The 14,117-nt window shown below is 39.9% G+C and overlaps 1 protein-coding gene across 1 annotated transcript in view; it reads right to left on the reverse strand.

The window, feature by feature from the left end:
* The window catches only part of ANKRD42 (ankyrin repeat domain 42), a 100,571-nt gene that overhangs the window by 6,828 nt on the left and 79,626 nt on the right, over positions 1-14,117 (reverse strand). Inside the window, 2 exon segments of the mRNA XM_053705074.1 lie at positions 7,229-7,284; positions 7,286-7,335. Of these exon segments, the coding sequence (XP_053561049.1) occupies positions 7,229-7,284; positions 7,286-7,335 (106 nt within the window).

Here is a 14,117-nt window from a genome sequence, read left to right on the forward strand (position 1 = left end):
AGACTCACAGAGCTCTGAGCGCGGGAGCTTAAATGCAGAGCTTAAGTCAGAAGTCAAAGTGTTTTGGTTTTTTTGCAGCTAGCGACCAGTAGTGCATTGTTGCTCCTGCTCTTGATATATGGATAGGAAGTGGAAGCTTAAAAATGCTTGATGATAAAATGCGAGTGTCTTTATCTAATATTCCACCAAATATTCATAAACTGTGTTCATCCCATCAACCTCCTACATCCCATTAAAATAGTAAGTAGCTATTGGGGTTATTAAACTTTTTTGTAATTCTTGCACATACTTACTGTTACTTGTAAATACATTTAGTTATTATATAATTTATGTATGTGTCCGTATCTCTTAAAACAGTCAGTTTAACCTCCTGTTTTGCTAGTACACCTGAATTACTGTGTCGCAAAATGATGTAGGTCTAAAAAGTGTGTCGCCAACATGAAAAGTTTGGAAAACTCTGAGCTAGAGACACGTGCAAGCTCCTGAACCTAACTACATTTGCTCTTCATTTAAAGATATCAAGAGAACAAATTCATTTTGTAAATATGATTATTTTTTTTTATTTTATTTTAGCCTGAGATAATTTGTCTGAATAATGAGGTTTTTTGTTTTGTTTGTTTTTAATAATCTTTATTGAGGTTTCAAGACAAATGTTAGACAGTAGCTAGTCAGTTACAATAATAACAAACTGAAATAAGATGTCCAGTACAGAGTATAGTACACAGGAAATGTCTGCAGCAAAATCACAACAAACCAACATACATAAGGAAAGTCTCCATTTCACATAATACATTTATCATACATTTTAACCCAGTGAAATCATAAACCTATAAGAAAAAAGGCATCCCCTACCACAAAACAGAGGTCAGTCTTGGACCTCCAGATACACACACACACCCTATCAGGGAAATAATATGGGATATACTCTTGAGGCCATTAAAATATCTATCAAATTGTGATATAGAATCTCTCTAAATCGAACATCATGGCTACTCTTGAATCTAATATATATATATATATATATATATATATATATATATATATATATATATATACACATATATACACACACACAGTATATATATATATATATATATATATATATATATATATCTCAATATATATCAGATAGTAATATAGAAGCATTCTAGACTAAACAAAATGGCCTCTCTTGGATCTGTAAATAAGTTAAATGGTACATGCAATTTATCTCTCACAACCCTAGGGTAGGTCACTGGGTCTTTTCTAACTAAGAATATGAAATATAACAATTTGCAGAATGTGACTCAAGTTATATCATTAACATCAATTTATATAATGGTGACTTAAAATAAGCTAAATATAAAGATAAGTGCGTATTCTTTACTATATCGTAATATTTACTCTTCATGAAGCTATTGAACAGTATATAGAGCATTTCACAATCCTAATATTTTGAGGAATCAGATGCTAGAGCCTGTAGAAAGTTATATAGTAATGAATTTATTTGTGACTAAATGAAGCCAGACTATAGAAAGAGGCAATGATCACTTAGAGCGTAATTATTTTTGGGCAAGACAACAGTCCCAGTATCAGTATAAACTGTACCCAGTTTGTAGCTTATCTTAAAGGGTCAGTAAACACCAGAATTTTTGTTGTTTAAAAGGTAGATAATCCCTTTATTACCCATTCCCCAATTTTGCATAACCAACACAGTTATAATAATATACTTTTTACCTCTGTGATTATCTTGTATCTAAGCCTCTGCAAACTGCCCCCCTTATTTCAGTTCTTTTGACAGACATGCATTTTTAGCCAATCAGTGCTGACTCCTAGGAGCTTCACGTGCCTGAGCTCAATGTTATCTATATGAAACACATGAACTAACGCCCTCTAGTGGTGAAAAACTGTCAAAATGCTTTCCGATTAGAGGCAGTCCTCAAGGTCTAAGAAATTAGCACATGAACATCCTAGATTTAGCTTTCAACTAAGAATACCAAGAGAACAAAGCAAAATTGGTAATAAAAGTAAATTGGAAAGTTGTTTAAAATTACATGCCCTATTTAAGTCATGAAATATTTTTACTTTACTGTCCCTTTTAAAGGGACATGAAACCCACATTTTTCTTCATGCTTTTGAAAGAGCATGCATTTTTAAACAACTTTCTAATTTACTTCTTTTATCTAATTTGTTTTATTATCTTGATATTCTTTGCTGAAAAGCATATCTAGATAGGCTCAGTAGCTGCTGATTGGTTCTTTAAATTTGTATTCTCTATCTGAATAATGAAAGAAAATTTTAGGATTTAGTATCCCTTTAAGACTGCAAAAAGAATAATACATTGTCACTATAACAACATAATTGAGAGGGGGGGCACAGCAAAGCAGAAGCATATGCAATTACATATAGCACCATAGTTTACTAATGTGATATGCATATTTTACACATATTATGAGAATGTTTGCACAGCAGTGTAAGTAAATGAGTAGACATTAATAAATCAATAGGGCTCCTCATAGTCCAGGCTGAGTAATAAAATGGAGCATTATAACTAACATGGTGCCGTTAGTCAAGTATGTCAGGAGTAACATATATATTAGAAGACTATTGCTACATATATGTGTGTGTGTGACTGTGTGTGTATTTATGCATGTGTGTGTGTGTGTATATGTTTGTGGAACCAAAAGATTACAGACTTTGTTACTACAGCATAGGGGGGGGCAGTGGGTAAACAGTGTCACTATACACAGTACAGGGGGGCTGAACCATGTCACAGACTACTGTGGTCACTTTATAAAGTACTGGGGTGGGTAGGGTCAGGCCAGCCATCTCACCGGAAGATTACAGACTGTGTCACTAACTCACTATATACAGTACTGGTGGGTTTAACTGTGTCACTATATACAGTAATAGGGGGTCAGACTATCTTACAGACTGTGGGTACAGGGTACCCCCTTTTTCAGTCATTTAAAAAAAAAATGTATCAAACACATTTTTTTTTGGGGGGGGGGGGGGGGCCCTTCTTAGATTCTTGCACCTGGGCCCTGTGGTTTCTAGTTACGCCTCTGCAACTGAGGCTATGTATATATGTGTTAACAAGTGGGATTTTACAAATAAATAGCTCTCTATACCTATAGGAAAAATATACCCCAGGAGGGAGGTAGCAAGATCTAACCCAAAAGGGAAGTGACAGCTCATCAAAAACATTTCAAGTAAACTAACTGCTCCATAAGAGTAGCGTCATCTGAAGAAGCAATATTTAAGTAGACATTAAAAATGTACTATATTTTATATCCCTGTTTTTGGGGCAATCTACATTTTTAGTGTGTTCTTATATATAAGTTTGCAGATAAGATCTGCCTCAAACATATATATTTTTATTTTATATATATATATTCTATATTTATTAGCATATACAAGGCACTCTCATTTGTTCCAGTCAATAATTAAAGTAAAAAATATGTTACCTAAATATACTCACAAAATTAATGTATGTATTAACTTTAAACATCCTATATACCTTACATAGGCGGCTTATCTGTCTAAAGGGAATATGGAAACAGTTCTAAGAGCGTAAATCATTGGCAATTATCACCCATTATGCACTATCCCTTACAAAAGTAAGTCACACTAAAATACAGAGAAACTGCCACTACCAACAGAATCAGACCAGTAGTTTCATTTTGATGTTACATTCAATTAAATACTTCTATTACCTTCATTTTTTTAAAGAAGTTTTCTCTGTCCATCATATCATGACATCCCCTTGTGTATTACAACTACAAATCAGGACTACCAAGTACAAATCACTTAATTTAGATTCTTAGACCAGCTTGGGGTATATAAATATGCACAGAAAGAAGCGCACTCTCAAGATCGAACAACCAGCTCAATAACTTGTTAGCTTGTTCTATTGTGACATGGGTGCAGCTTTATTTTAGCCCAGTAATGCTTTTGACGGAGTAGAACTTTTTTGTAGCTTATCAGTCTGATCCCACCTATTAATGTCAGTCCAGTTCCGAAATACCAGGCAATTCCTCTCTAAACAAGGCACACTGCAACTCCAGACGATTGTTTTCGGATACTCCAGCTTGGGTTATAACAAAGGAATTTATCCTGGAAGTGAAACAGCCACTTCTCAAAGACTCCCTTGATGCCTCTAGCTTTCACAGCGTTAAGTGTTTCTTACAAATCTTTGTATCTTTTGTTGAAGAATATACCTAGCTAGAGAGCAAAAAATGTTTATCCAAGAACCAGTGTTCAAGGCAAAATTTATAATTTTTTTTTTTTTTTAAATAAATTTTTTATTGAGGTTATGAATTATAAACAACATGTATAAAGAACCATACACAAAGTTGACAAGAAACAAAGTCAATAATAGCAGGTTTACACTAACCCATAGCATAATCAAATCCTCCACACAGTGTTATAGATACTGGGCATTAAAAAACCTCCATTTTATATATTTCTATAGTAAATTCCTCTCTTGGCACAGTAAGCCTCTTTTGGGCCTAAGAAGATTCATAGAAACTAGAGGAGGATAGTTAGTATTTACAATGGCCACCGCTGGACCTGAGTGAATAATATTAACAAATACATGAAGAATACTGGTGGTGAGCAAGGGATTATAGGAAACTCTGAAAAGGGCACTACGAGACTATCATTAGGGCTAAGCAGTACACATGGTTGTAAACAGTAAAAGTTATGCGTACAATGAGGTTAGCAAGCACTATTTGGTGTGAAAATACACACTAGCCCATAATTAACTGTAAGGGGTTCACTATCAAGTAGATAATGGCTTGGGAGGGCAGTAGTAACATGTGATGACAGATTACTGATGCCGGCAGCAACATGTATATAGGGTATAAATTATATGGCTCTGCGCTTGAATAGGCAGAATTTAACTGGTTAAATAGGTAAAAAGGTCAAGACGGTGTCTGATATGGTGCTAGGGCCTCTAAATAGGGCGTGTGTTGGAAAGGGCTGACACAATTCTCAGATATAGAGAGGTACCTCTTTGGTCAAATTAGATTTTCCTCCAAGGGCCTAGACATGCGTTAATGCATTGCCTCAATAAAACATAGCCCAAAAGATCTAGGGGAGTTAAATAATATATAAAGATATATGAAACATATTAAACCAACCTTAGAGAGAATTACCTCCGTCCCTAAAACCCTGCAATAATTATACATCACTATAACAGTAATACCACAGACCTATTCTAGATGTAGCACTCCCCAAATCTATATATTCATGTAATCAGCCGTATTGGTGCAGGCTAACAGTGATGGCATAAAAAGAAAAATAATGTGTGAGTGAATAGTGACTATCAACATGGTTAAATAAGTAAGTACAGAAAACAAGCAGATCAGACCTGTGAAAATATTTAAGGTTGTAATTTAAACTAAGGCATCAAATAAAGTGAGATCTTTTGAACCTCAGTCCATGACAGCATATTATTCAATGTGAGATGAAGGGGTCCCACACACATCCGGCCCACAGGCCATCATTACAGTAAACTGGACCCCCCATAACAGGTTTCTTCCAATAAATACAAGCAGGCATATCAGTCAAACCTTATCGGGTAAATAGGGCCATGTGTGGCTAGTTCTAGTCCATTCTTAGGACAGCCAAGTTACTACCAGCTTGCAGTGATGATCCTATGCCTGAACACTGAGTGAGGTGGTTTAGCCGATCCCAGCCTTTCTCCGTTTCGGTATGGCTTCTAGCCAGCTGGCAGACTGGGCCCGTACAGGACTCTGTCTCTGGTAAGCATCACACCTACTTTCTGTAGCGAGAGTCCCCGGAGCTATCAGACCAAGAGACCTGAGCTGTTTGCGTGGCCGTAGCATGGCAGGCCGCAAATTCTGGGTTATTTTGGTTTCCTCCCGGCTTGTTACTAAGCCAGCCATCTTACCCAGTAAGTTAAAGCGCGGTCCGTGGAGCCTGTCATCATTCTGCAGCGAAGCTCCGGTGTCAGGTCTGTCATCTTCGGTCCGGACTGCGCAGCGCCTCTTGCATCTGACTCACATACTATGTGCCCAATTAGATCCATGGACATTCCATGGCAACTCTGCGGCAATGATGTGGTAAGTTGGGGAGCCTGGGATATCTCTAGTCCGGTACTCCTGGTCAAGATGTCATCCAGCTTTGTCGATCCCCCCCTGCCATGTCCGCAGAGCATGTCTGCCAACATTCAGCGGGTCTCCAGGTCTGGCACTGCTACCTTCCGTCACTGACTGCAAATCCCTTCTTACATCTGCTTTCTGTGTCAAGCGTAGCCTGTCATTCTGGGTGTCAGAATGCCCTGCAGGAGACATTTCTTTACATGCTGCGATCAGTCGTTGCTCCAGCCTAAGGAAGTGTGTTTCTAAAAGTTTGATAATTACCTTTTCACTCAGGGATAACACCATTTTAGTCCAGTGGATAGAAAACTTTAGTTTAAAAAGTTATTAGTTCGTGGGTCAGCACATTAGGCCGATTAAACTGACTAGTCAGAATATTGGGGGGGGGTAGAGAGAGGCGCAGGCCGCTACAAGGCCTCTGCTGCGCACCTTCTCTATTCCGGTCTGCTTATGTCCATTAATGTGTAAAAGTCACATGAATCTGTTCTGTAGGTAATGTTAGTCACAGTTCTTCTGAGAGGAATAGGATTATAGAGAGATAATCAGCAGAATATTCAGCTCCTATAATCAGACATAGCTTAAACAGCAGCCATCTTGGTCGGTGGTCGGACACGCCCCCCCCAAAATTTATAATTTTATACCTAGCTAGACTCTGGAGTCTGCACGCAGAACATTGCTACAATCCTTGTAAAACAAAGAACATTGGGAGCAAAACAAATCTTGCGATGAGAAGTAAATTGTGAAGATCTTGTTTTGTTTTAATTAAATGCGCTATATATGTAAATTTAATTTTGAATTACTGGCATCTTTAACCCCAAACCTTGACTAACCCAGTTCCTCCATATCTGCAATTAAATCACACACACATACTCAGCGCAATTAAATCTAACCTTAACGGCAACTAATTACCCGACCACAACCCCCCTATGTTACATTAGTTCATGTCAACATTAATAACAATGTTGATTCAAAGAGTAGAGATAAATGTAACTAGTAGCTTTGTACGTATCATAAATCATATCTTTTCCTTATTCACCATCATTATAATTAGATATAAAGTCCGCCAAAAGCTGAATTGCATAAGACTGGGGAAAGTGATTACTTTTCAGATGCTTTCTGCTCACCGCTTTATTTGGTTATCTTCCTCCAGGATGCCACCAAGTTGCTTGTAATTGCCTTTGTGCAATCTCCATTAACCTTTCAAGTTCTTTCATCTTTTTGTAAGCTCTCACTGCAAAACAGAGAATGTTACAAGAATACATATTCGCCATCCAAAAGGTCTTTAAAAGCGAAAAAACTTTTTTCTTTCAATGATTCAGACAGAGCATACAATTCTAAAACAAATCCAATTTACTTCTATTATCAAATGTACGATTATTTTGTTCCAGTGAATAAATAGACTGTAACAATATTCATACATATAGTTCTCAAAACGGTGCACACTCATAAGCCTCTCTAGGTTTAGAAGTTCATTTCAAGTGAAGCAATACAATTAAATCAGCGTTTCTCAAACTCCAGTTGTCAAGTACCTCTAACAGGCCAGATTTATTACAAGGATAGAGGACTCATATTTTTGCTTAACTATTTCCTTTACTGCTCTGACAGGCCATGAAAGCCAAGATACAATATTAAAATAACCGCAAAGAAATAAAGAGTACAGAAAAGTGACCAATGAAACGAAGCCTTGAGTTGGTCAGATAAGGCAGTGACCAATCAATTGAAGTCCAGATAACCATTTAGTGCTCCTCCTCTTTTCTTTCCTTCATTTTAATTTTATATCTGTCATTTATACTTCATTTCTATATTTACTACAATATATTTTATTTTTCTGTCTCATTTTTTTATTTTTTATTAGCCCCATTAATCTCCAGATATTTTCCCTGATTTTTTTACCCTCTTTTTCCCCCAACCTTAATTAGTTTGCTTTTTTCTATAGCCTTTTACCTTATTTTTGTCTCATAATAACATTTCAGAACAAGTCTCCTTCATTCTAGAACACAAAATTTCCATTCTAGCACAAAAAACATAATTTATGCTTACAGATAAATTTATTTCTCTTGTAGTGTAGTCAGTCCACGGGTCATCCATTACTTATGGGATTATATCTCTTCCCCAACAGGAAGTTGCAAGAGGATCACCCACAGCAGATCTGCTATATAGCTCCTCCCCTCACATGTCATATCCAGTCATTCGACCGAAACAAGACGAGAAAGGAGAAACCATAGGGTGCAGTGGTGACTGGAGTTAAATTAAAAAATTTTGAACTGCCTTAAAAGACAGGGCAGGCCGTGGACTGACTACACTACAAGAGAAATAAATTTATCAGGTAAGCATAAATTATGTTTTCTCTTGTTAAGTGTAGTCAGTCCACGGGTCATCCATTACTTATGGGATACTAATACCAAAGCTAAAGTACACGGATGAAGGGAGGGACAAGGCAGGAACTTTAAACGGAGGAAACCACTGCCTGAAGTACCTTTCTCCCAAAAATAGCCTCCGAAGAAGCAAAAGTGTCAAATTTGTAAAACTTTGAAAAAGTGTGAAGTGAAGACCAAGTCGCAGCCTTGCAAATCTGTTCAACAGAAGCCTTCATTTTTAAAGCCCAGGTGAAGCCACAGCTCTAGTAGAATGAGCTGTAATTCTTTCAGGAGGCTGCTGTCCAGCAGGTCTCATAGTGCTAAACGTATTATGCTACGAAGCCAAAAAGAGAGAGAGGTAGCCGAAGCCTTTTTGACCTCATCCTCTGTCCAGAGGTAAACGACAAACAGGGAAGAAGTTGATCGAAAATCTTTAGTTGCCTGCAAATAGAACTTCAGGGCACGGACTACGTCCGATTATGCAAAAGTCGTTCCTTCTTTGAAGATGGGTTAGGACACAATGATGGAACAACAATCTCTTGATTGATATTCCTGTTAGAAACTACCTTAGGTAAGAACCCAGGTTTAGTACGCAGAACTACCTTGTCTGAATGAAAAATCAGATAAGGAGAATCACAATGTAAGGCAGATAACTCAGAGACTCTCGAGCCGAGGGAAATAGCCATCAAAAACAGAACTTTCCAAAGATAACAGCTTAATATCAATGGAATGAAGGGGTTCAAATGGAACGCCTTGCAGGACGTTAAGAACTAAGTTTAAGCTCCACGGCGGAGCAACAGTCTTAAACACAGGCTTAATCCTAGCCAAAGCCTGACAAAAAACCTGAACGTCTGGAATTTCTGCCAGACGCTTGTGTAGAAGAATAGACAGAGCAGAAATCTGTCCTTTTAACGAACTAGCGGATAAGCCCTTTTCTAAACCCTCTTGTAGAAAAGACAATATCCTAGGAATCCTAACCTTACTCCATGAGTAACACTTGGATTCGCACCAATACAAATATTTACGCCATATCTTATGGTAAATTCTTCTGGTAACAGGTTTCCTAGCCTGTATTAGGGTATCAATAACCGACTCCGAGAAGCCACGCTTTGATAGAAATCAAGCGTTCAATCTCCATGCAGTCAGCCTCAGAGAAATTAGATTTGGATGGTTGAAAGGACCCTGAATTAGAAGGTCCTGCCTCAGAGGCAGAGACCATGGTGGACAGGACGACATGTCCACTAGGTCTGCATACCAGGTCCTGCGTGGCCACGCAGGCGCTATCAGAATCACTGATGCTCTCTCCTGTTTGATCTTGGCAATCAGTCGAGGCAGCAGCGGAAACGGTGGAAATACATAAGCCATCTTTAAAACCCAAGGGGCTGCTAGAGCATCTATCAGCGCCGCTCCCGGGTCCCTGGACCTGGATCCGTAATGAGGAAGCTTGGCGTTCTGGCGAGACGCCCATGAGATCCAGATTCGGTTTGCCCCCAACGATAAATCAGTTGAGCGAAGACCTCCGGATGAAAAGTCTGGCGACTTAGAAAATCCGCCTCCCAGTTCTCCACGCCTGGGATGTAGATTGCTGACAGGTGGCAAGTGTGAGACTCTGACCAGCGAATTATCTTTGAGACTTCCAACATCGCTAGGGAACTCCTGGTTCCCCCTTGATGATTGATGTAAGCCACAGTCGTGATTGTTGTCCGACTGAAATCTGATGAACCTCAGAGTTGCTAACTGAGGCCAAGCTAGAAGAGCATTGAATATTGCTCTTAACTCCAGAATATTTATTGGGAGGAGTTTCTCCTCCTGAGTCCAAGATCCCTGAGCCTTCAGGGAATTCCAGACTGCGCCCCAACCTAGAAGGCTGGCCTGCGAAAGGTCATCCCCTTGGACAGGTGGGGGCCGAGAAAGCCACCATAGAAGAGAATCTCTGGGTCTCTTGGTCCAGATTAGTAGAGGGGACAAATCTGAATAATCCCATTCCACTGACTTAGCATGCACAATTGCAGCGGTCTGAGATGCAGGCGCGCAAATGGTACTATGTCCATTGCCGCTACCATTAAGCCGATTACTTCCATGCACTGAGCTACTGACGGGTGTGGAATGGAATGGAAGGGCACGGCAAGCATTTAGAAGTTTTGATAACCTGGCCTCCGTCAGAGTAATTTTCATCTCTACAGAATCTATAAGAGTCCTAGGAAGGGAAACCCTTGTGAGTGTCATAGAGAACTCTTTTCACGTTAACCCTCCACCCATGCGACCTCAGAAATGCCAGAACTATCTCTGTATAAGACTTGGCAGTTTGAAAACTTGACGCTTGTATCAGAATGTCGTCTAGGTACGGAGCCACCGCTATGCCTCGCGGTCTTAGTACCAGCCAGAAGTGAGCCCAGAACCTTTGTAAAGATTCTTGGCAGCCGTAGCTAACCCGAAGGAAGAGCTACAAACTGGTAATGCCTGTCTAGGAAGGCAAATCTTAGGTACCATACATGATCCTTGTGAATCGGTATGTGAAGGTAGGCATCCTTTAAGTCCACCAGTGGTCATGTACTGACCCCTCTTGGATCATGGGTAGGATGGTTCGAATTAGTTTCCATTTTGAATGATGGAACTCCTTAGTGAATTTGTTTAGGATCTTTAGTCCAAGATTGGTCTGAAGGTACCCTCTTCTTGGGAACCACAAACAGATTTGAATAGAATCCCTGCCCGTGTGTTCGTCCGCGGAACTGGGTGGATCACCTCCATTAGTAAGAGTAGTTTGTACACAGCGTAGAACGCCTCTTTCTTTATTTGGTTTGCTGATAACCTTGAAAGATGAAATCCCCTTGTGGAGGAGAAGCTTTGAAGTCCAGAAGATATCCCTGAGATATGATCTCCAACGCCCAGGGATCCTGGACATCTCTTGCCCAAGCCTGGGCAAAGAGAGATAGTCTGCCCCCCCACTAGATACGTTTCCGGATAGGGGGCCCTCTCTTCATGCTGTCTTAGGGGCAGCAGCAGGTTTTCTGGCCTGCTTGCCCTTGTTCCATGGACTGGTTAGTTTTCCAGCCCCTGTCTGTAACGAGCAACAGCTCCTTCCTGTTTTGGAGCGGAGGAAGTTGATGCTGCTCCTGCCTTGAGGTTACGAAAGGTACGACAAATTAGACTGTTTGGCCTTTGATTTGGCCCTGTCCTGAGGTAGAGCATGGCCCTTACCTCCCGTAATGTCAGCGATAATTTTCTTTCAAGCCGGGCCGAATAAGGTCTGCCCTTTGAAAGGAATATTAAGCAATTTAGATTTAGAAGTCACGTCAGCTGACCAGGATTTAAGCCATAGCGCTCTGCGCGCTTGGATGGCGATATCCGGAGTTCTTAGCCGTAAGTTTGGTTTAAATGTACGACGGCATCAGAAAAATAATGCGTTAGGCTAGCTTAAGTGCTTTAAGCTTGTTCATAATTTCATCCAATGGAGCTGTGCGAATGGCCTCTTCCAGAGACTCAACCAGAATGCCCGCAGCAGCAGTGACAGGCGCAATGCATGCAAGGGGCTGTAAGATAAAACCTTGTTGAACAAACAATTTTCTTAAGGTAACCTTCTAATTTTTTATCCATTGGATCTGGAAAGGCACAACTATCCTCCACCGGGGATAGTGGTACGCTTAGCTAAAGTAGATGAACCGCTCCCTCCACCTTAGGGACTGTCTGCCATAAGTCTCGTGTGGTGGGGTCTATAGGAAACATTTTCTTAATATGGGAGGAGGGGAAAAAAGGCACAACCGGGTCTATGCCCAACCCTTGCTAATAATCTCTGTAAGCCTTTTAGGTATAGGAAACACGTCAGTACACACCGGTACCACGCATAGTACTCTATCCAAACCTACATACTTTTTCTGGAATTGCAACCGTGTTACAATCATCAGAGCCGCTAATACCTCCCCCTACGCAATATGCGGAGGTTCTCAAGCTTAAATTTAAAATTAGGAAATCTCTGACTCCAGTCTCCCTGGATCAGATCCGTCACCCACAGAATGAAGCTCTCCGTCTTCATGTTCTGCAAAATTGTGACGCAGTATCGGACATGGCTCTAAACATCATCGGCGCGCTCTGTCCTTAACCCCGAGCTATAACGCTTGCCTCTTAATTCTGGCAATTTAGATAATACTTCTGTCATAACAGTAGCAATGTCCTGCAAAGTGATTTGTAAGGGCCTCTCTGATGTACTTGGCCCCTCAAAATCACGCACCTCCTGAGCGGGAGGCCGAAGGTACTGACACGTGAGGAGAGTAAGGTCGGCATAACTTCCCCCTCATTGTCCTGGTGATAATTTCTTTGCATGTAAAGACTGACTTTTATTCAAAGTTACATCAATGCATTTAGTACCCAATTTTCTATGTGGGCTCCACATTGGCCTTCATACATAGTGAACTCATCTGTGTCAGACATGTTTAAACAGACTAGCAATGAGCACCTAGCAAGCCTTGGAAAATACTTTTCAAATAAATTTACTACAAATAAGCAATATAAAACGCTACTGTGCCTTTAAGAAGCACAAAAAAGCTGTCACAGTTGAAATAACAATGAACCAAATTAGTTATAGCAACCAATTTTCACAGTAAATGTATTAAGTTAGCAAAGGATTGCACCCACCAGCAAATGGATGATTAACCCCTTTAATACCCAAAAACGGATAACAATTTAATAATTAACGTTTTTATCACAGTCAAACACACTGTCACAGGTCATGCTGTGACTGATTACCTCCCTCAAAATTAATTTTGAAGACCCCTGAGCTCTCTAGAGACGTCCTGGATCATGGAGGATGAAGTAGGAAAATTGTGACTGAATTTTTACAGCTCAAAAAAGCGCTAAAATAGGCCCCTCCACCACTCACTATTACACAGTGGGAAGCTCAGTTAACTGTTTCTATGCAGAAACCAAAAGTTTGCCATGTGGTAAAATACATTGCCCCAATAAGTTTTTATCACCAAGTACCTCACAAAAAACGATTAACATGCCAGTTAAACGTTTTGAACATAACATTTTAAAAGTTATGAAGTGTTATTAATAAGCCTGCTACCAGTCGCTTTTACTGCAGTTAAGGCTGACACATTACTTTCAGTATTAACAGTATTTTCTGAGTCAAATTCCATTCCCCTAGAAAAATACTTCAGTGCACTGTACACTCATCAGCCCAATACCAGCTCGCTACCCACTGCATTTAAGGCCTGTACTTACATTACATTGGTATCAGCAGTAATTCTCAGTCAATTCCATTGCTTAGAAAAATAATTTACAGCACATACCTCGTTTGCAGGGGGGCCCTGCATGCTATTCCCTTCTTCTGAAGTTACCTCACTCCTCAGAATTTGCGAGAACAGCCAGTGGATCTTAGTTACGTCTGCAAGATCATAGAAAAACGCAGGCAGATTCTTCTTCTAATGCTGCCTGAGAAACAAACAGCACACTCCGGTGCCATTTAAAATAACAAAACTTTTTGATTGAAGAAATAAACTAAGTTTAAAAACACCACAGACCTCTCACAACAACTGTCTTTAGTTAGCTTGCAAGAGAATGACCTGGATATGACCATGTGAGGGAGGAGCTATATAGCAGATCTGCTTGGGTGATCCTCTTGCAACTTCCTGTTGGGGAAGAGATATAATCCATAAGTAAT

Source organism: Bombina bombina, chromosome 3 (genome assembly GCF_027579735.1).
Source record: "Bombina bombina isolate aBomBom1 chromosome 3, aBomBom1.pri, whole genome shotgun sequence".
NCBI lineage: Eukaryota > Metazoa > Chordata > Amphibia > Anura > Bombinatoridae > Bombina > Bombina bombina.